This window comes from Hylobates moloch, unplaced genomic scaffold (genome assembly GCF_009828535.3).
Source record: "Hylobates moloch isolate HMO894 unplaced genomic scaffold, HMol_V3 SCAFFOLD_11, whole genome shotgun sequence".
Classification (NCBI taxonomy): domain Eukaryota; kingdom Metazoa; phylum Chordata; class Mammalia; order Primates; family Hylobatidae; genus Hylobates; species Hylobates moloch.
The window spans coordinates 15,037,740-15,062,198 of NW_026652286.1; the positions used below are offsets into that span (position 1 = coordinate 15,037,740).

At 39.2% G+C, this 24,459-nt stretch overlaps 1 protein-coding gene across 1 annotated transcript; it reads right to left on the reverse strand.

The window, feature by feature from the left end:
- Nucleotides 1–298: 298 nt before the first annotated feature.
- Nucleotides 299–23,920, reverse strand: PRRG4 (proline rich and Gla domain 4). Its single transcript, XM_032167995.2, has 5 exons — nucleotides 23,818–23,920; nucleotides 17,646–17,809; nucleotides 15,640–15,688; nucleotides 13,965–14,097; nucleotides 299–530 (listed from the first exon to the last, which is right to left on the reverse strand). The coding sequence occupies exons 1-5, from the start codon at nucleotides 23,918–23,920 to the stop codon at nucleotides 299–301; spliced, it is 681 nt and encodes a 226-aa protein (XP_032023886.1).
- Between the last annotated feature and the right edge of the window lie 539 nt (nucleotides 23,921–24,459).

The following is a 24,459-nucleotide window of genomic DNA, read 5'->3' on the forward strand; positions in this document are numbered from 1 at the left end:
GATGGAGTCTTGCTCTGTCGCCCAGGCTGGAGTGCAGTGGCGTGATCTCAGCTCACTGCAACCTCCGCCTCCCAGGTTCGAGCAATTCTCCGGCCTCAGCCTCCCAAGTAGCTGGGACTACAGGCATGCCCCACCACGCCTAGCTAATTTTTGAATTTTTAGTAGAGACCGGGTTTCACAATGTTGGCCAGGCTGGTCTCCAACTCCTGGCCTCCCAAAGTGCTGGGCTTACAGGCATGAGCCACTCCGCCAGGCCTATCAAATAACACAAATTTCTTATACCAAAATGGCAAGGTAGTCAGTGAGATGGGAGAGACATAGATTTTTTAAATACCCTAAATCCTTTTGTGTGCCCAGGATATGGTGGTGGTGGTGAAACACTGTGTTTTCTGGTTAGTGCCACTGCCTGTTCATAAGAAGGTAATCCTGCGTCCTCCACAGAAGGCGGCAATGGAGACAAGGCAGCCTCCTCAGGTCTTCTGAAAATGATGGAGGGAGTGTGCCTCCCCCTTTCATAGACGGCTGAAGAGCTAAGCAGAGAGACAACATTTAGGTCTAGGAAAGGTAGCATTTTTAGGTTGAGATGACAATATTTAAAAATCCAACTGACTGTCTTAATAAACATTAAACACAATGTATTAACACAACAGTTTTATTTTACCCCCAGACTCTGAAAGTCTTGGTACAGTGGAAAGACCAAGAGCTTTGAAGTCAGACATGGGTTTGAAATCTGATCCTGGGCCAGGTGCAGTGGCTCACGCCTGTAATCCCAGCATTTTGGGAGGCCGAGGTGTGCGGATCACAAGGTCAGGAGATCGAGACCATCCTGGCTAACATGGTGAAACCCCGTGTCTACTAAAAATACAAAAAAAAAAATTAGCTGGGTGTGGTGGTGGGCACCTGTAGTCCCAGCTACTTGGGAGGCTGAGGCAGGAGAATGGCGTGAACCCAGGAGCGGAGGTTGCGGTGAGACGAGATCGCGCCACTACACTCCAGCCTGGGGGGACAGAGCGAGACTCCATCTCAAAAAAAAAAAAAAAGAAATCTGATCCTGTCATTTCCTAACTATGTGACCAAAGGCAAGTTACCGACCTCAATTTTCTCCTCTCTAAAATGGGGCTAATATCAGCTGTCTCCACAGAGCTGGTTTGTGTGGATTGAGCAAGATGCATGGAAAGCTTCTAGCAGTGTCTGGTGCACTAGAATAAGGACTCAAAACAAGTGAATTCCCTTTTCTCTTACTCCTGGATTAAAACTTTTTGAAAGTATGATGTGAAACCAAAACCAAATTCAGGCTTTGTTGAAAGGTGGAGCAATTCCAGACCAAGGAAATAGATGTCACAGAGGTAATCACAACAGGCTGATGCCTGTCCCTCTCCTCCGTTCCCTCCTGCAGTCCTGCTGCCTGGCCAATCCTTCCTAAGCAGTACTTTCTTCACATCATTCTCCTCAGAAGTCAAACCCGCAGCATACTTCCGGCTGAGTCAAGTTCTAAGTCCCGTGCCTTCTCTTCAAAGCCTCTCTTATTGCAGCCACACCTTATTTTTACAGCTCTCTGCTCTACCAAGGCAGCTTCTTTACACTCCCCTGTATAGGCAGTAAGTTCTCAGCCCTTCTCTGTGCTTTCACTGGTATTGTTCCCTTTCTCAAAATACTATCTTTTCTCCCCTCTACCCTAATCTAAGCCTAACACTTAAAAAAAATATATGGCTTAGTTCAAGTCTCACCATTTTCACTAAACCTTGTCAGCCAATGAAATGCAACATGGGCCTGGGGTCGTAAACCTATGGTTTTCCTTTCTCACTTGTGAAGTACAAATTATGATTTAGACATTAATAAATCGATCTGTTTAGGCTGTTTATAAAGTATCTGTACATACATTAACCTCCTATAGTTATGGCTAATGAAATAATTAAAATGCATAGGGGATGGATAAGCCATTCTCCATGATGTGTTTATTTCACATTGCATGCCTGTATCAAAACATCTCATGTACCTCATAAATATATATACCCACTATGTACCCACAAAAAAAGGAAGAAGGAAAAAAATGCATAGATAACCCCTAACTTCTAGTCAATATTTACAATATTCTTCCCATCAAGAAACAGTTTAGCAGGCCCAAAATACTGCCAACTTTTCCAAATTAAATCAGTCAATACGTCTCTTAGAGCATTATTTTTCCTTTTGAGGTAATAATGAGATCTGAATTGGAGGGAAGGAGAGAGAAAAATTGCAGAGAAAGAAGAAAAGCAAAAGGTCTGTAAACCCAGGAACTGGATAATTTGCCCTTCAATAGCTGAGAGGTGACTGAGAGGATCACAAGTTTACTTAGAGAGCTCAACACAATTCCTCCTCTGTCAGAAATCTGGAATGTATTCATGGTAGGCAGTCACTTGCCACATTCATTAGCTCATGACGAAAAGTTCTATTTGTTTGCTTACAGGATAAAGGAGGAGACAGATATTTTATTTGAATAAATAAATTTTTCCATGTTGACTTTCAAAATTTAATGTATGGAAACAATGTAATAATTACATCAGTCATTAAATATCTACACAGTGTTTTCTTACACATCACAATCTTACATGACTGAAATCAGAAAGTATGCACTAATAACATCTCAAATTGGCAACATCCTATGATGCCTGTTCTCCTCCACAAAATATAGGAACTAAGAAATGAATTTCTTTCTTGGCTTATTATTATTATTATTATTTTTGAGACTGAATTTCACTCCTGTTGCCCAGACTGGAGTGCAATGGCACGATCTCAGCTCACTGCAACCTCCACCTCCTGGGTTCAAGTGATTCTCTTGCCTCGGCCTCCTGAATAGATGGGATTACAGGCGCCCGCCACCACACCCGGCTAATTTTTGTATTTTTTTTAGTAGAGACTGGTTTTCACCATGTTGGCCAGGCTGGTTTTGAACTCCTGACCTCAGGTGATCCACCCGTTTCGGTCTCCCAAAGTGCTGGGATTACAGGTGTGAGCCACCGCTCCCAGCCTCTTGGCTTGTTTTTACAGAGGAATGAGGCAAGCTTTTCTGACAATGATCTTATTTTTTACTCTTTTCTTTCTCAGCTTCTTTCTCCCTCCCCCTACTTTCAGATTTGCAAAATATAGAAACAAATAACTCTGCTGGAAGAATTTCTTGGGACAATAGATGAAAAGTACTTTAGTAAGTATTTACCAGTTAATGCTAACATAAGAGAATGGTAAACCTAGTTTGGAATATCCCCTGAAACTCAGAGAGTTGCTGAGGGGAACAAAGTGAGACAATGGATATAAAGATGATCTATGAACAAGAAGCATTATACTGTGCTAATGTTAAGTATAACTAATCATACTTTTAAAATAAAAGGTATCCAGGGTTTTAAATTTTATAATAACACACCCAGAAGACATGTCATAATCACAGCACCACTTTACTTCCTGCACTCGAATTCTGCTCTATCCCTTATGCAGGGAAGAAGCTAGGAATGTTTCAGGGGAAAAAAAGGCAAAAGGTGAAAAGACATAGTGACACAGAAAAGTTGGAAAATGAAGAAAAGCAGGGGAGAGAAGAAAGTGTAAGCACGAGGACACTAAATAATGACTGTGCTATTCACAGTCATTGAGTGAAACTATTGCATATGAGGACATACATGAACTTTTTTGAAAAACATTGTGAATGAGGTGAAAAAGAAGAAAAGAAGAACCTCCAAAGACAAATTTTGCCTATTTCTTCATTATCTTGTGGATTACTCCCAGCTTGTGGAGAAAGTCACACTGAATAAAATCTTAGTGAAAAGTTCTAGAAAGACCTTGCTCATTTCCTATCTGCTAAATAGGGGAAATGAATAGAGGTCTGTTAAACAAATTCTTCCTTACTTCGTCTAACTTCTCAAAATTTTTATAGGCTTTATAGGGACATCCTTTAGGGGCTTTGTCCTTTTCCCTTCTGTCCCTTTACTTTATTTTTTTATATTTTTATTTTATTTATTGAGATGGAGTCTTGCTCTGTCGCCCAGGCTGGAGTACAGAGGTGCAATCTGGGCTCACTGCAACCTCTGCCTCCTGGGTTCAAGCGTTTCTCCTGCCTCAGCCTCCTGAGTAGCTGGGATTACAGGTGCGCACCACCACGCCTGGCTAATTTTTTGTATTTTTAGTAGAGACGGGGTTTCACTATGTTGGTCAGGCTGGTCTCGAACTCCTGACCTCGCGATCCACCCACCTCGGCCTCCCAAAGTGCTGGGATTACAGGCATGAGCCACCACGCCCAGCCAACTTTATTTTATTTTATTTTTTTAGAGAGGGTCTTGCTCTGTCACCCAGGCTGTAGTGTGGTGGCGTGATCTTGGCTCACTGCAGCTTCAATCTCCCTGGCTCAATCGATTCTCACACCTCAACCTTCCAAGTAGCTGGGACTACAGGCATGCACCACTATACCAGGCTATTTTTTGTGTTGGTAGAGATGGGGTTTTGCCATCTTGCCCAGGCTGATCTTGAACTCCTGGGCTCAAGCCATCAATGTGCCTCGGACTCCGCAAGTGCTAGGATTATAGGCGTGAGACACTGTGTCCAGCTCCTTTATTACACTTAGAGAACTTACCTACTCTCATGATTTCACCTTTAAGCTTCCAACAGGTGAATCTTAATTTCACACCTGTTGCCTTAAATTTTTTTTTTTTGAGACAGAGTCTCACTATGTCACCCAGGCTGGAGTGCAATGGAGCCATCTCGGCTCACTGCAGCCTCCGCCTCCCTGGTTCAAGTGATTCTCCGGCCTCAGCCTCCCGAGTAGCTGGGATTACAGGCACCTGCCATCATGCCCGGCTAATTTTTGTATTTTTAGTAGAGGTGGGATTTCACCATGCTGGCCAGGCAGGTCTTGAACTCCTGTCCTCAGGTGATCTGCCTGTGTCAGCCTCCCAAAGTTCTGGGATTACAGGCATGAGCCACCACCCCTGGCCAAATTCTTACTCTTTCTTTTTTTGTTTTCCAAGTAAAAAGATTTTGTGGCTGGTGTGTACATATATATATATATATATATATATATATATATACACACACACACACACACACATATACATATAATATGTATGTATAATATGTATGTATTATATACACATACATATACACATATACAATATATAACATTACATATTATATATATAAAATATAAATAATGTGTGTATATATACATATACATATAATATATGTATAATATGTATGTATACATATAATTATATGCATACATATACATATATTATATACAATATATAACATTACATATAATATATAAATATATATTTATATATAAAATATAAATAATGTATATATATACATATACATATAATATGTATATATAATATGTATGCATTATATATACATATAACATGTATATATACACATACATATACACATATATACAATATATGACATTACATATAATATATAAAACATTAAATTTTCCATTTTAATCATTCATAAGTGTACATGTCAGTGGTATTAATTCCACTCACAAGGTGCAACCATCTCCACTATCTATTTCCATAACCCTTTCATCACCCAAACAGAAACTCTGTATATAAGAAGCAATAACTCCCCGTTCCCCTTGCTATGGTTTGAATGTTTCTGCCCCGCTCAAAACTCATGTTGAAACTTAATCCTCAATGCAACAGTATTAGGAGGTGGGGCCTTTTGGGAGGCTTTTAGGTCAGGAGGGTCCTGCCCTCATAAATGGATTAATGCTGCTATAAGAAGGGGTTGCAGGAGTAGTGCCCTCTCTTTCTTCTGCTTTTCTGCCATGTGAGGAATAATGTGCCTCCCCTCTAGAGGATGCAGTGTTCAAGGCACCATCTTGGAAGCAGAGACTGGGTCCTTATGAGACGTACAACCTGCTGGTCCCTTGATCTTAGACTTCCCAGCCTCCAGAACTACAAGAGATAAATTTCTGTTCCTTATAAATTACCCAGTCTCAAGTATTCTGCTATAGCAGCACAAATAGACTAAGACATCCCTATCCTCCCATCCCAAGGTAATCTCTAATCTACTTTTTGTCTCTATGAATTTGCCTATCCTAGATCTTGCCTATCCTAGGCATTACATGTAAGTGGAATCATACAATAGTTGTTCTTTTGTGTCTGGCTTCTTTCACTTGGTATCATGTTTTCAAGGTTCATCCATATTGTAGCACGTATCAGAACTTCATTATTTTTTATGGCTGAATAATATTTCGTTGCATGGATATACCACATTTTGATGGACACTTGGGCTATTTCCATCAACCCTTTGGTTATTTGAATAATGCTACTATGGACACTGGTGTACAAGTATCTGTTTGAGTTCCTGTTTTCAATGCTTTTGGATACAAATCTAGAAGTGAAATTGCTGGGTCATACAGTAATTCTACATTTAACTTTCTGAGGAACTGTCAAATTGTTTTCCACAGTGGCTGTACCGTTTTACATTCCTACTGGCAATGTTCATATGAGGTTCCAATTTCTCCATATCCTCGCCAATACTTGTTATTTTAAAAATTATTATTCCAGCTATTCTAGAATAGCTGGAATTACAGGTGCATGCCACTGCACCTGGCTGTCACTGTGGTTTTGATTTAATTTCCCTTTCCTTAATGTCTAACAACGTTGAACACCTTTCAAGTGCTTGTTGGCCATTCATATATTTTTAGAGAAATGTCCATTCAAGTCCTTCAATAAAAAAATATGGATTATTAGTCTCTTTGTTGTTTTATCCTTTCTTGAGCTATCTTTAAAATGTAAACTATTTTGGCCGAGTGCAGTGGCTCACACCTGTAATCCCAGCACTTTGGGAAGCCAAGGCAGGTGGATAACCTGAGGTCAGGAGTTCAAGACTGGCCTGAACCAACATGGTGAAACCCCCGTCTCTACTAAAAATACAAAACCAGGCAGGCATGGTGGTGCATGCCTGTAACCCCAGCTACTTGGGAGGCTGAGGCAGGAGAATCACTTGAACCTGGGAGGTAGAGGTTGCAGTGAGCCGAGATTGCGCCATTGCACTCCAGCCTGGGCAACAAGAGCAAAACTCTGTCTCAAAAAAATAAATAAATAAAATATGAACCATTTTGTCCTGTCAAATCCAAATTTTGTTTTCCTTCTCCCAGCTTCCGTATATATTTCTTCAGCACAGAAGCTTAGGTTCAAGTCATATTGTTCCAACATTCCCAAGTTCTTTATTTATTTATTTTTTTTTGAGACAGAGTCTCATTCTGTTGCCAGGCTGGAGTGCAGTGGCGGGATCTCGGCTCACTGCAACCTTTGCCTCCCTGGTTCAAGCAATTCTCCTGCCTCAGCCTCCCGAGTAGCTGGGACTATATGTGTGCGCCACCACGTCCAGCTAATTTTTGTATTTTTAGTAGAGATGGGGTTTCACTGTGTTGGCCAGGATGGTCTCAATCTCTTGACCTTGTGATCTGCCTGCCTCGGCCTCCCAAAGTGCTGGGATTACAGGCATGAGCCACCATGCGTGGCCCCAAGTTCTTTCTAATCAGGCATCAAGTTCTATGACTACTTTTTCCTGAAGACAGGTTCAAACTCATTACCTCACATCTGAATTGCCATGCTAGCATCCTTATTGGTTTTCCTCTGTCTTCCTGTTTCTCCCAGCTCTGGCACACATTACTTAAGAAAACCAGAGTATAAGAGCCACGGGGGCAGACAGTATGCTTGTTTTACTCAACCCTGTGTTCCTAGAATCTAGCATATTACCACATTCTCAAAAACCTTCCCCAAAGGCTATTTTTCCTTTTAATCCTCTGCTTAAGTGGTCCACCTCATGTCTGGCAACTCAAATGTAAATTCGTGGCTGCCATTCCAATTATACAACATTTCCCCAGTCACTCACTACTCTTCATCACAGCTCTTAAATCTCTGGTCAAGGGCTTGGCCCCATGGCTCATGCCTATAATCCTAGCACTTTGAGAGGCAGAGGCAGGAAGATTGCCTAAGGCCAGGAGTTCCAGATCAGCCTGGGCAACATAGTGAGATCCTGTCTCTACAATTATTATTATTATCATTATTATTTTTATTATTAAGACAGGGTCTCTCTCCCATTGTCCAGGCTGGAGTGTAATGGCATGATCACAGCTCACAGTAGCCTCCACTTCCTGGGCTCAGGTGCTTCTCCCACCTAAGCCCGCCTAGTAGTTGGGTATAAAGGCACACACCACCACACCTGGCCAATTTTTTTTGTATTTTTAATAGAGATGGGGTTTTGCCATGTTGCCCAGGCTGATCTCAAACTCGTGGGCTCAAGCAATTTTCCTGCCTTGGCTTCCCAAAGCTGGGACTACAGGCATGAGCCACCGTGCCTGGCCTTGGCTTACAATTATTTTTTTAAAAAACCTTTGGTCAAGACTATTTTGCTTATCATCTCCTATATGAGCCTTGGATAGTACCCGCCTTTGCTCCTGTGGGTCCACTTTCTTGAAACACCCCTTCCTAGTTAATTCTTCTAAAACTCATGTCCGCCAAAGTGACTAGTTGTATCCCACACTGATGGTATACCTGCTTGACATTCCTAGCCATTTATAAGAAGAGTGTTCTTTATCTTTTTTTTTTTTTTGAGACGGAGTCTTGCTCTGTTGCCCAGGCTGGAGTGCAGTGGTGCAATCTCGGCTCACTGCAAGCTCCCGGGTTCACGCCATTTGCCTGCCTCAGCCTCCCAAGTAGCTGGGACTACAGGCACCCGCCATCACGCCTGGCTAATTTTTTTTTTGTTGTTGTTGTATTTTTAATAGAGACAGGGTTTCACCGTATTAGCCAGGATGGTCTCGATCTCCTGACTTCGTGATCTGCCCGTCTTGGCCTCCCAAAGTGCTGGGATTACAGACGTGAGCCACCGCGCCCAGCCGAGTGTTCTCTATCTTACAAGTTTATATCCAAGTTGCTTTTTTGTTATGTAGTTGCCTCACTCAAATGGTAATCACTCCATGTAAGCTACTTTATGTGCCATAATACACTATACGAATACTGAGAATACTAAAAGAGAAGGTAGTGTGAAGTGGTGTACAGTATATGGTTAGCAACAGCAGGTGATGTGGAAGATGGTTATAAATACAGCTAAGGGAGATTTTTTTCTTTTTCTTTTTTTTTTTTTTTTTTTTTAACAAGATCATAAAGGTCAGGTAAGCTAGGGAGATTTCATAGGCCAAATAAAATTTTTGTAGATCTACCAAATTTGAAGAAAACTTATTTGCAATATAATACTTTCTGATTACCTATATTACCTTCTGATAATATGTTTTAATTTTATATGAACACTGGAAAATCTGCAGTTCATTTACAGTCTAACATATTTTTAAAGAAATACAAACATTGGATGGGAATACATAAACATTCCAGTGAAAGCTTTTTAGAAAAATCTTAGTTTGCAAATTCATAATAATAATAGCTGGACCGGGCGTGGTGGCTCATGCCTGTAATCCCAGCACTTTGGGAGGCCAAGGCAGGAGGTTTACTTGAGGTCAGGAGTTCAAGTCCAGCCTGGCCAACATGGTGAAACCTCATCTCTACTAAAAATACAAAAATTAGCTGGGCGTGGTGGCAGATGCCTGTAATCTCAGCTATTTGGGAGGCTGAGGCAGGAGAATCGCTTGAACCCAGGAGGCAGAGGTTGCAGTGAGCCGAGATCATGCCACTGTACTCCAGCCTGGGTGACAGAGCTAGACTCCATCTCAAAATAATAATAATAATAGCTAACATTTATTGAGTACTTGCTACTCTTGCTACCAAGCACTCTCTTAAGTACTTTTTGTGTATCACATCATTTAAATCCTGTAGGTCCCTTATGACATACATACAGTTATTATCTGAGCTACCATACTACACAAAATCAGAGGGTACCATTCATACAATAGCCCATGTGAATGGCAACTCTCTGGAACTATGTAATGTGGTGGCTCAGATTATTACCTTCGATTTATTTACTCACAGAGAAACTGAGGCAGAGTATAAGTTTAAGTAACATGTCCAAAGTCAAATGGCTAGTTAGTGGCGTACCAGGGTTTTGAATCCAGGCAGTCTGGCTCCAGAGCTCACACAGTGAACCACTATACCATATCTATTTCTAGGATAGGGAGAATACACCTTGGTGGTCTCTTCCAGAAACAGGAGCTGGGCTAGGACTAACATATTTTAGAAAGGAATCACATCTTACTATATTTTAGAATTTAAAAAACTTCATCAAACATAAATGAAATGCTGCAATAAAACATTTTAAAGAGACTCTATTAATGATTTAAAATTACTGCGCTAGATAAGCCAGTCAAAAATAGAGTAATACTGTATGATTCCACTTATATGAGGTGTTATTGTAGTAAAATTCAGAGACAAAAAGTGAAATAGTGGTTGCTAAAGCCTAGGGAGGGGGAGAATGGGAAACCGTTTGTTCACAGGGCACAGAACTTCACTGTTGCAAAATAAAAAAAAATAGAAAAACGGGAGATTGGTTACACAACAGTGAATCAACTTAATACTACTGAACTGTATACTTAAAAACGGTTAAGATGGTAAATTTTATGTTACATATATTTTACTATTTTTTAAAAATGTACTGCACTGGAAATATATTTAAATTATATTGTTCAGCGCCAAAGGCAAGTTGCAGAGGAGGACGTGTAACAAACATTTCTTTTGAAAACATAAAATATGTTATTAGGTTGGTACAAAAGCAATTGCCATTACTTTAAATGGCAAAAACCACAATTGCTTTTGTACCAACTGAATAGTATATACATAGAAAAAAATCTGGAGTTTTACATACCAAATTCATAATAGTGGTTATTTTTGAAAAGTAGGATTATGAGGACTTTCATTTTTTATATTATACCTTTCTATAATATTTGAATTTTAAAATAATGTATGTATTACTTTTGTAGGCAAAAAACAGGATAAAATCTTTTTAAAGACCTTAGCCTCCATAATCAGCACATTTTCAGATGCTCTTATCACAATGGAAATGATTTTTTAAGCAATTAACACCAGATGAAATGAAACAACCTACTTTAAACTTTCTTCTGGCTGGGCACGGTGGCTCATGCCTGTAATCCGAAAATTTTGGGAGGCCGAAGCAGACGGATCACTTGAAGCCAGGAGTTGGAGACTAGCCTGGCCAACATGGTGAAACCCCGTCTCTACTAAAAATACAAAAATTAGCTGGGTGTGGTGGCACATGCCTGTAATCCCAGCTACTCAGGAGACTGAGGCAGCGGAATTGCTTGAACCCGGGAGGCAGAGGTTGCAGTGAGCCGAGATCATGCCATTGCACTCCAGCCTGGGCAACAGAGCAAGACTCCATCTCAAAATAATAATAAACTTCCTTCAAGAGGAAATATTTTGATTAAATTTTAGAGGAAAATGTATCTTTTATATTTACTAATTTCATTTACATGTGTATATATGTAAAAGCTTCTTTTTAGTTTTTAATTAATTAATGTTTTGAGACAGAGTTTTACTCTCGCTGCCTAGGCTAGGGTGCAATGGCTTGATCTGGGCTCACCACAACTTCTGCCTCCCGGGTGCAAGTGATTCTCCTGCCTCAGCCTCCCGAGTAGCTGGGATTACAGGCATGTGCCACCATGCCTGGCTAATTTTGTATTTTTAGTAGACACGGGGTTTCTCCATGTTGGTCAGGCTGGTCTTGAACTCCTGACCTCAGGTGATCTGCCTGGCTTGGCCTCCCAAAATGCTGGGATTACAGGTGTGAGCCACTGCACCCAGCAAAGCTTCTTTTTATTAAATAACTTTAAAAATTCTAATTCTGACAATATAATCAAGGGCAAAAAATTTGTTCTCATCTTTGGCAAAATAAAAAAAATATTAAGGAACTTTAAGAGGAATCACAGGCTATTCCCTTCATTCCTCTTTTAGATGAGGAAAGATCTTAAAAAAATCAAGGAATTTGCTTCAAGCTCCATAAATAGTGGCAAAATTAACATGAGAATTTTTGCCTCCAAATTCCCAGTTTGGTGCCCTTCCTATCCATGTCATTCTATTTTCATTTTATATCTGGATATGAAACAATGAAGAAAAACTTTAAACCAATTAAGCAGTTGTGATTAAAGTCTTCCAGTTTCTTATAGGCCTATTTTTATATTGTATTTAGACTTGAATAGTTGTACAATCCTCTTTTAAAATGAACAAAAACTCTAAATATTTAACCAATTAAAAATAATTTTTGATGCCACGTTGTTGTAATTAGCTTCTGTTTTTTACTGTGACTGCCAATAGAATTTTAGAACCACTACAGAATTAAGTATTTTGAAAAGATCTTCACATAAATTTGGAATATTTAAATTAACATTGGTTCATTACTATTATCTAATATGTAACTATATCCAGATTTTCTCCTAAATTTTCCTTTTTGTTGTTGTTGTTGTTGTTGTCCAGGCTGGAGTGCAGTGGTGCAATTATGGCTCACTCCAACCTTGACTTCCTAGGCTCAAATGATCCTGCCACCTCAGCCCCACAAGCAGATGAGACTACAGCCTCAGGCCACCATGCCCAGCTAATTTTTGAATTTTTTTTTATAGAGATAGGAGTCTCACTATGTGGCCCAGGATGGTCTTGAGTCTTGAACTCCTGGCCTCAAGTGATCCTCTCACCTTGGCCTCCCAAAGTGCTGGTATTATAGGCGTGAGCCACCACGCTAGGCAAATTTTCCTTTTTAGCAATTTATTTTTTTGGTCTAGGATTCAGTCCAGGATCACACATTGCATTAATTGTCACGTCATTTACTTTAATTTGGAACAGTTAGTTCTTTAGCCTGTCTTTGTCTTTCATGACACTGACATTTTTTGAACAATACAAGTCAATCGTTATGTAAAATTTAAATTTTACTTGATATGACTTGAAAGCTATTATTAATTTAGAAGACAAAGAGTCTTCTAATATATATGATAAAGAATACTTTCTATTCTTTTGGGGGGATACAAAAACACTGCCCATTTTGCTGAAAAGATAAGTAAAATGATCATTATCATAAAAGAAAGGAACATGATCGCCACCTTGAGCTTGTTCATAGAATTTGAAAGTGTGAATAGTGATAAATAAGTATCAATTTCTAATAGCCTGTTTAGCATCTGCTGCTTTTTTTTTTTTAATAAGATTGTTTCTACGCCTACTCAGCCATACTTACTGGGAAGATAATCAGTACTTTTTATTTCAATAAGGATGCTGAGCTTCTATTATGCAAACAATTATGGTCATTATGAATCTTTCTGAAGCTTTATCAATGTGCTATTATCCTCAATTGGTAAGCATTTTATTTTATTAACTTCTATTTAAAGTGTTGATAAAAATAGTTGAATTTAAAAGCCAGTTACACTGTTTCTATTTGGGTGGCCATGTGGATCTGCTAACTCTGTGGCTCAGAGTAAACTACAGGACTTCTTGCCTCTGGAAATAATGTGAAGACACTGGTATCTGCCTCTTGCTTAAGAAGGAAATACTGAAAAATGAAGCTGACATATGTGACACTTCTTGTATTCTTTCAAAGGACCTTAGAAATAGCATCATTAGGTTGTTTATGTAAATGTTAAATTAGGAGACCAAGCAATTGTCACAGACTAGAGAGGCTGGGAAGACATGACAGCTAAATGCAGTGTGGTACCTTGACTGGATCCTGCAGCAGAAAGAAAACACCAGTGGGAAAACTGCCGAAATCAAAGTCTGGAGTTTAGTTAATAGTCATGAGCCAATGTCGTTTTCTTAGTTTTGATAAATCTACTATGGTAATACAAGATATTAACAATGTGGGAAATTGGGTGATGGATATGTGGGAACTCTCTGTACTAACCTTTGCAACTTCCCTATACATCTAAAAGTCTTCCAAAATAAAAGGCTTATTTAAGAAAATAGGCAGCCATTTGCTTGACCCATTGTTAAAATAATAATATAGAATGTCTAGTAATGAATTAAATAATTTCACTTAGTACTTACCATGGATGTTGTAGCCTATTACACTTAGTGATACAAAGATAGTAGCCAAGTAATCCAAAAATAACCAAAAATACTCCAGCAGCAATTAATCCAGTCAGAAGGCCCATAACATCAATTTTCTCTCTGTTGCCATCTTAAAATAAATCATTAAAATAACATAAATATAACAAGTATATAGCATCACCTGTGATTTCAACAAATTTAATCCTGGGTCTAAACACATTATACAGCATCTAATCATTGATGTTGACTTCTTTCAAGTCTTTGTGCTAGAGAATCTACCTGAAAAAAATTTAAATGACACTTCTAAAAGCCCTAGTTATGGTTATTCTTTTATTTATTAAAATATAAATGTATTTATTTATTTAAAATATATTTATTTATTTAAATATTTAAAATATACTACTTATATTTTAATAATATTAAAATATACTACTCATATTTTAATAATATTAAAATATACTACTCATATTTTAATAATATTAAAATATACTACTCATATTTTAATAATATTAAAATATACTACTCATATTTTAATAATATTAAAATATACTACTCATATTTTAATAATATTAAAATATACTACTCATATTTTAATAATATTAAAATATACTACTCATATTTTAATAATATTAAAATATACTACTCATATTTTAATAATATTTAAAATATACTACTCATATTTTAATAATATTTAAAATATACTACTTATATTTTAATAATATTTAAAATATACTATTTATATTTTAATAGTATTCAAAATATATTTATATTTTAATAATATTCAAAATATAACATTTATATTTTAATAATATTCAAAATATAACATTTATATTTTAATAATATTCAAAATATAACATTTATATTTTAATAATATTCAAAATATAACATTTATATTTTAATAATATTCAAAATATAATAGTTATATTTTAATATTCAAAATATAATAGTTATATTTTAATAATATTCAAAATATATTTATTTAAATTTATTTATTTAAAAATTATTTATTTAAAAATATTTAAAATATCCATTTATTAAATGGATAATATTCAGCATTAAGTGGGATAAACATATTCGCTGCTCAACTAGACATACTTTGGTATTAACCACTGAGATAATATTTATTAAGCAACTCAGGGTAGCTATGCAATATAACCTGCCATGGAGGGGGCCCTACCTAAGAGGAATGAAAGAATTGCTGGCAAAAAAAACACCTGACTAAAATGCAGCTAGAGATGATCAACACAGATGAGATGAAGGATCTCCCCTCTCTACAAGTTACTTAATTCGATCCAACAATCTTAATTTATCTAGCATAAATGTTCCATCTGCCTTTAATGGTAAAAAAGAAAAAATGTTAAAATAGCTTACATCTTGAAATGAATAGAATCTACTTTTATTCTGTGCAAGTCTTGACTTAGCTGAGCTGTTTAAAACAGCTTTAAGCCCATTATCTCATTTTCCTAATATCTCACCAAACTTGATTTTCAGTGTATAAATAGATGAATCTGTCCTTTTCTGTCTGAGATAGCCCAGTGCATAGTTGAGAAATCTCCTTGGATTTATAAGGTATGTATGTTGAGCAATAACCAAACTCAAACAATAAAACTAAAATGTATTACAACAGAGAGAGGACGAGAAAAGCATTAAATTTGATCAATTCTTGTTTTACCTGATTTTGTGGTTGGTCCTTGAGCTGAATATTTCTGCCAAAATGCGATCTAAAAAAAAGGTAAAATTCCCAACTTTATTCAATATCTTTATTATCATATTTCATTTGGTCCTAATGACCTAGACTAGGGGTAGTAAACTCTTGGTATGCACTATAGGTAGGAGACCAGTTCATTCAAGCTGGAGGGTGTGACTCACTCTAATTAAAGCACTACCACCCACGACTGCCTCTGCCATCTCTCTAATTGTCAAGGGATTACTGCCAGTCCCAGCTCTTTACTACTGTGCCTGCTATTTTCCCTTCACCTGACTGGAGCCCCCACTAAGGCACTGGGGGAAATTATTGCATTAGAGAGTAGGTGAAAGTACCAAAGGTAGAAGTTGAGGCTGTGGACCCACTATCATGATTGAACAGGAGACTGAAGTTTTCTATGGGAGGTAAGCCCTCAGTTTGTCTCAGGAGATTTTTTTTTTTTTTCCAGACAGGATTGCTCTGTTGCCCAAGCTGGAGTGCAGTGGTGTGATCATGGCTTACTGCAGCCTTGACCTTCCAGGCTCAGATGATCCTCCCACCTCAGCCTCCTGAGTAGCTGGAACTACAGGCGCATGCCACCACGCCCAGGTAATTTTTTCTTTTTTTGTAGAGATGGAGTTTCATCATGAAGCCCAGGCTGGTCTTGAACTCCTGGGCTCAAGTAATCCTCCCACCTCTGCCCCGCAAAGTGCTGGGATTATAAGCATGAGCCACTGTGCCCTTCTGGGAGATCTTATTGAAAGGTATTTATTGATTTGGGAAGACGTTGTTGAGACAATTTTAAGTTCAGTGCTACTTGAGAGAATAGAAATGAATTTTAAGGAACTATGATAAAATTATAAAAGGTTTGTGAAAAACAGAATAAAATTCCAACAGGCACAACTACACAGTATATGCTTTGTTTTCCTTCTTAATAGAAACAGCAAATACTTGTAGGGAAGGATACCTGGGGAGGTTCTTATTGACCAAAAAGTAAAATAAGACTCTTAAGAAAGGGAAAAAGGAGCTAAGGTTATGAAATCTACAAAAGTAAAGAATTTAGGACCAGGCACGGTGGCTCATGCCTGTAATCCTAGCACTTTGTTAGGCCGATGGAGACGGATTGGCTGAGCTCAGGTGTTTGAGACCAGCCTGGGAAACATGGTGAAACCCTGTCTCTACTAAAATACAAAAAATTAGCCAGGCGTGATGGCATGTGCCTGTAGTCCCACCTGCTTGGGAGGCTGAGGCAGGAGAATGGCTTGAACCCGGGAGGTGGAGCTTGCAGTGAGCCGAGATTGCTCCACTGCACTCCAGCCTGGGCGACAGAGCGAGACTCCGTCTCCAAATCCTCCTCCTCCTCCTCCTCCTCCTCATCATCATCTCAGTTACTTAACATTTTTCAAGACTATGCCAGATTATCACAGGCACAATGCCATCTGTTTTGTACCTTATCAAGATTAACAGAATTTAGTTATATTCTAAGAAAGAACTTTTAAAAATGTTTCCCTCAAATTACACTGGTAGACCAAATAATATACTTCCGAATACAAGGGCTATGTATTTTGTATCCTCAGGTTCAAGGAGAATACCTGGCACATAGCAGACTTCCAGTAAATACTTGAAATACAAATATGGGTCATCAAAAAAGGTAAGGTCACCGATAGGACAAATTACTCAGTCATAAATATTGAAGCCTGAGTTAGAGCACTAACCACAAAATCTTGGAGTTAAATTCACACTGCACCATGATTACTTTTAAATATAATAAACAAAATCACAACAGTCAATAATTTACTAACTACTATGAAACCAGTTAATTAGGTGTAAAGCCAAGTCTAAATAGGTTAATTACCATTTTAAGGAAGTAGAAAGAGATAACAGGTACATAATCCTGATTTTGTTTAAGGCATAAAATCTCTAATAACTGAAAGTGCGACTTCCTTAAGTACAATTTAAAGTTTCCAGCTAATTAACATAATCAACCACATTACCGTTTTATCTTCATCCACAAAAATCTCTCTGGCTTCCTCATAATTGCAAAGTTCTTCATTGCACTCTCTTTCTAGGTTGCCGGGAGTGAAGAGCTCCAGATCAAATCTATTATACAGAAGGCGTCTATGTATGAAAAAGTTTGCTTCTTCTTTTGATGTAAACACTAATAAAGTAATGAAAAAGACTTAAACATTGATCAAAAATAGTCAAAAAATTCCTGTTTTAATTGTGGAAAAAAGTGAATAGTTCTCTTGATGTGGCTAAATTATACCAAACTTTTTTGTAAAGCTTTAAAATCTAACCCCCCAAAAAAGAAAGAAAAAGCATCAGTGAAGATAATTTCTGATAAATGTGAAATACAAAGTTAGCATAATTCCACTGGAGTTGATTATGTCCAAAATTAATAGTATAAGTAAAAATTATTTAAATATCTCTTTTCCCTCTAGATAATTATTTTTCCAATAATTGACAGGTCTATTTCTAAAGAATTGGTTCCCTGTTATTTTGACTGAGAAAAATTAGTGGGGCATCATAGACAACATATTGAACTGAGAGAAGACAGATTTTTGGTTCTGATTTAGCTTAAGTTATCAGGTGTGTATTCTGAGATAAGTCACTTATATTCTTTGGGCTGCCATTTCCTAATTTATAAAATTGGGGATTAAATAATCACTAAGATCTCTTTAAGTTATTAATTTTATTGTTATTATTATTTTTGAGAGGGGGCCTCACTCTGTCACTGAGGCTGGAGTGCAATGGCATGGTCTCAGCTCACTGCAATCTCCGCCTCCCGGGTTCAAGCGATTCTCTTGCCTCAGCCTCCCAAGTAGCTGGGACTACAGGCACGTGCCACCACGCCCAGCTAATTTTTGTATTTTTAGTAGATACGAGGTTTCGCTATTTTGGCCAGGCTGTCCTTGAACTCCTGACCTCATGATCCACCCACCTCAGCCTCCCAAAGTGCTGGGATTACAGGCGTGAGCCACCGTGCCTGGCCAAGTTCTTAAATTACAAATTAATACTTTTATATTAAAATCGCTGTATTCAAGTTTATGCTAAAACTTATAAAATTCTAAACTTCTAAATTAATAAAACTATAAGCTAATTATAAGATTTAACTAAAGACATTTAGTCCTTTCCAAAGTAGTAGCTCCCTCTACGGTACACCCCAAATACGTGTCTATAATGTTTTATAAGGTTCCCTTTACATTTGACGGGAAGGTAAATGGTAAACACTACAGGTTAAGAACAGGCTGACACAAAACCAAAGCATCCAACCATGGTAGTATTTTCAAAACCCACAAACTTTAAACTTGTTCTGGTGTCACACAAACAAAGCTTAAGAGATTTTGCTTCAGATCATATTACTGAGACTGGAATTCAGAAACTGAGAACTACATCACAATGCTTAAAAGAATTTAAAAGTGTGGATACTTTTCACTGCTCACCATTTCTAAGGAAAGAATGTATTAAAGTAGGCAATTGAAAGACTGTTCATGAGAGATCATAGTCTGGAAAACTCATACTGATTTTTGAGTGATCTCAAGTTGTACATTTATTTTTGGCCCTTTGAGAACAGTCACATTTTGTCCAAGATATTTTTTCCACAAATGAATTATCTTTCCAAACAGGTCTGAATGTTCTAGAACTATTTTGTCTAATACGGTAGCCATTAGCCACAGATGGCTATTGAGCACTTGAAATGTAGCTTGTGGCTGGGAGTGGTGGCTCATGCCTGTAATCCCAGCAGGCTGAGGCAGGTAGATCGCTTGAGCCCAGGAGTTGGAGACCAGCTTGGGCAACAAGATGAAACCCCGTCTCTACAAAAAATACAAAAAATTAGCCCGGTGTGGTGGTGCACACCTATAGTTTCAGCTACTCGGGAGGCTGAGGTGGGAGGATCACTTGAGGCCAGGAGGCAGAGGTTGCAGTGAGGGGAGATCATGCCACTGCCCTCCAGCTTGGGTGACAGAGCAAGATCCTATCTCTAAATAAATAAATAAATAAATAAGAAATGTGGCTTGTCTGAATTGAAATTTGCTGTAAGTGTAAAATACACACAAGGATTTCAAAGACTTGGTGTTAAAAAAAAAAAGAACGTGAAATGTCTCCATAATGTTTTATATTACTTATATTTTAAAATGGTGATATTTCAGATACAAGATTAAATTAAATACATTCTTAAAATTAATTTCACCTATTATTTTTTAGTTTTAAAATGTGGCTATTGGAAAAATTTAAATTATGTATGTAGTTCACATTATATTTTGGGGGAGCAGCAATATTCTACAGTGTCCATTTCTATGTTATAAATAACAGATAGGGGCTATTCGAACCAAGCAGGAAGCTACAATGGGATAATTGGTGATAGTTGTTTTAAAAAGTATTCTAAAAGGTAGATAGAGGGGCTAGTGTGATGAAATATTTCTATTCTGTTTCCTCCTTTGTCTTCTTGTAGATGTTATATTACCACCAAATGGAAATAGAATGAAAAGTTTTCCAAGCCTCCATCACCTCTCACTGGGATTCCTACAATGGTCTTCCAAGGGTCTCCTTGCTGCTCTACCATCTGTTTTTAACATAACAGCTAAAGAGGGCCCTTTAAAAGACAAGATCGACTTTGTTCCTACTTTGCTTTTCAAAAACCTTCTAACAGCAATTCTACCCCCTGCAGAGTAAAAGCCAAAGTCATTACAATGGCTTACAAGGCCCTTCTCCATCTGGTCCCCAAGCCCTTACCCCTCTAACCTCATCTCCTACCACTACCCCTCACGTATTCTGTTGTAGCTATGCTGGCTTCCAACACACCTGGTTCTCTCTGGCCTTTGTATTTACTGTTTCTTCTGAACAGAACTTTCTTCTTTCAGTTTGCTCTCTCACATCTTTCAGGATTTTGTTCAATGCTACCTTGAACCCCCATCCCTACCCACCTACTCCTGGCACTCCCTGTCTACACTCTGCCTTTCTCCATAGTACTCATCACCATCTGGTTTTCTACATGCTTTACTTATTTGTTACCACTCTGTTCTCCTCACTAGAAGAAAACCTCCATTAAAGCAAGGATGTTGGTTCTTGGCCCATAAGAGGTGCTCAAAAAATTACTGACTGAATGAACAAACTCAACTTTGCTATAGTGGGAGGAAACTCTTGGACCTAAAGTCTACCAGTTGAAGCAATTCATAGGTATAGTCTGGTGTTTCTCAGCTCGGCATAGGTTTAAGGTATCAAACTATTGATTAAGCAACCCATAGCCTGCCTCACTTAGCTATACTTACTGCATGAAATCTAAGTTCAGAATGGAGAGTTAGATATCTGCCTCTGTATACTTCTCAAATATGTCCAGATCCTTACATTTTATTGGCTAAAAAGAGCAGTGCCAAATTTCTCATGACAGTCTTCTGTTCCAGTAGGTTGAGTTATTAAAAATACACCCCCATGGAACTCAAAAGCTACTTTGAAAGAGGAAACAAAAAAGGGAGAGCCACAAACATTTTTATTTTTCCTGAGATAATATTTATGCCAATATCATAAATATGATATTTATGATTAATCATGCTATTATGATTAACACTGTATTAAATCTGCCTTCCAGGGGCTGCTGTTTGCCACTTCCCTGAGTGTGCAAGTTCTGATTCTGTCACTGACTGACTTTTGGTGCCAGATCAGATTTTTCCCTGCATCCCTTATGATCTCAGGAGAAATACTGTCTTGTGTTACTGGATTCTAAGTAACCCTGAACTTGTTTTTAATTGAAAGGAAGCAAACTTCCCTGCCCTTGAAACACCCTTGGCTTTCAGCAAGAGCTCCTATTTTCCCCTTGACCATGGCTGGAGGATGCAATGGCCTTGGCTCTGCTTCCTTAGATTCTCTACCCTTCTCTATTTTTCCTGTCTTAGACTATCCTAAGAGGCTGTCCATGCATTTCACTGCTATAAATTCACCAACCCAGATATTCCATTCTCCTCCTCACTTCTATCTCCTCGTGTTTTCTAAATAGCTCTTTTTCAGTCATTTCAACTCCACCGTCATGCTTTATCAGACTTTAGGGCCAGGCATGGTAGCTCACGCCTGTAATCCCAGCCCTTTGGGAGGCCGAGGTGGGCGGATCACCTGAGGTCAGGAGTTCAAGACCAGCCTGGCTAACATGGTGAAACCCCGCCTCTACTAAAAATACAAAATAAATTAGCTGGGACAGTGGTGCGCACCTGTAATCCCAGCTACTCAGGAGGCTGAAGCAGGAGAATTGCTTGAACCCAGGAGGTGGAGGTTGCAGTGAGCCGTGATCACGCCACTGCACTCCAGCCTGGGAGACAGAGCGAGACTCTGTCTGGGAAAAAAAAAAAGAATTTCACCAAAGGTCTTTTATTTCCGGTTACTTTTCATATCTCCATTTATTATAGCCCATTTGCAGATGGAAGGCATTGGCTTCTCTGCCATACAACTCTGTTGAGGCAGAGTTACTGCTACTCACTCTTTCCTCTGCTCTCAGTTCTCTGTTCTGGCTTCTGTTGTACAGTTGATGGAGATTGTCTGTTTAACAAACACCCTGCCTCCCGCACCAGATGAAGATGTCCTCCAGGGCAGAGATTGCGGTCTTTCATTTCTATGTCTCCACCACGCAGCATGGGGCCTGGCACTTAGCATGTGTTCATCAAGTGGTGACTGACTGAACAAGTTGTCTTTTCAAATGTGTCGGATCCCTCATTCACATTCCCATAGACATCTCCAGCCCTCCACTCAAGTATGATCTCTAAATTCCTTCCATAGCTTGTGGTGTCCTTGAGACTGTCTTTTATTTATTTTTATTTTTATTTTTATTTTTTGAGATAGAGTCTCACTCTGTTGCCCAGGCTGGAGTGCAGTGGCACGATCTCAGCTCACTGCAGCCTCCACCTCCCGGGTATCTGGGATTATACGCACGTGCCACCAAGCCAGGCTAATTTTTGTATATTTAGTAGAGACGGGGTTTCACCATGTTGGCCAGGCTGGTCTCAAACTCCTGACCACAGGTGATCCACCCGCCTCAGCCTCCCAAAGTGCTAGGATTACAGGTGTGAGTCACTGTGCCGGCGAGAGTGTCTCTTATACCCGTGTCATGTGAATGAATGATTGCACTCACAATCATTTTAGGGAAGGGCATCTGATTATGGAACCTTATAAGTGCAACATTCTAAGTGGACTTACATATATGGTGCAGCTTGAGAGGGACTAAAAAGGATCCTCTTCCAAAATCTCTCCCTATCCCTCTAGCTAGCCTATCCAGTTGCTAGAATTCTGTCATCAGAGTTTCATGCCTTTGGGTTAGTGGATTGTTCTATCTCAACACACACAGCTATATTAATCATTAATAAAGTCAGTTAGGAGTACTAGTGTAACAGATCCTTCCCAAATGAAAATGAGCTGAGAATCGGATCTGATGAGAAGGGATAAGAGACAGGAATGTGTGGAGACGTGGATCCAGAGTACTGACACTGAGTGGGGAAGCACCATGAATAGTCAGGGAGAAGGATGCTGAGAGCCAGAGGCTTTTTTTTCTTCTGGTTTTACTAGGTTAGGCTTTTAAAATATAGGCAAGAAACAAACTGTTAATGATCTGAAACCTAAAAACTGTGGACTTCTAGGTTAGCAAGCCCAAACCTAATCTTTTCTCAACTAGCTGCTTTTATCTAGACAACTAGACCATCTGAAGTCAAAAAGGACCTCAGAGATCATTTTACGCCCCACCCCCATCACTTTTACAGATGAAGACATTCAAGCCAAACGGGATTAAGTTATCTCGCCCAGGGTCTCACAAGTCCAGACTAGATCCTGGACTCCCGGTTCGCCTTTCCAGGAAGAACAAGTAATTATGCTTATTATAATCGCCACACAGCTTCATCTAGAGAAATGTCACTCACTGATTTTCAGAAGCTGAAATAGGTTTTCCATTCAATTAACCACAAACTAGGTCTTACATACATACTTACTAAAGGAGACTCACAGAAATCAAGTTCTATAAATTGCAGTTAAAGAACATAAAAAAACACAACTTTGCCAAATACACCACAAATTAAACTAAAGGATATTTTAGTGTTTCTATGATTGCTGGGGGTATGTAATTTCAAATACTGCACTTTCTCACTGAGATCTGTGCTATGGGGCTCTGGGTTCCAGGGACGTTTTCGTGCTTACCTTCTTCTCCCGCATGCTTAGAAGCCTTTGGACCTCTTGTGCAATGAGGAAACCCCAGGGTAACTGTGGGCAGTTGGCTGAGTAGAACCAGAAGCGTAAACATAGTCTGGCAACTGTCAAACAAACTAAAACAAACAAAAAACATATTTTAAAAAAAGGCCCCTAGCTCAGCACTTTGAGTTTCCGTCGAACTGAATCACCAACCTGTTTTACTCAAAGCCTAGGCGCAAGCGCCCGGCGCGCGGTTTCGGTCGCCGGGACCCGACGCGCGCCCAAAAAGCAGCCCCTGAGAGCGCCTGGGACAAACGCCGTGCTCAGGGACCCTGCCGAGGGCTGATCGGGCACCTGTCGCTGTGGGCAACCCTCGACTATGTGTTCGAATCCAACCCAGTCCGCCGAGGTGGCCCCTTCCCGGTAAGCCCCTCCCCGCCGAGGTCCTGCCGCCAGGCCTCGTACCTGTGTCCCCCCGCACATGTTCCAGCAGCCCCCGGGCCAGAGGCTCTTCTTGGGGCGGTTCCTTCGGCCGCCAGGCCCTCGGTCTCCGGCGCCCTCAAATCTCGGCGACGCTCCGGGCCTCGCTCTCCGCAGGGTCTGGGTGGCCCCCGCGCGCAAACCCGGGAAGCGCCTGGGGTCCGCACAGGG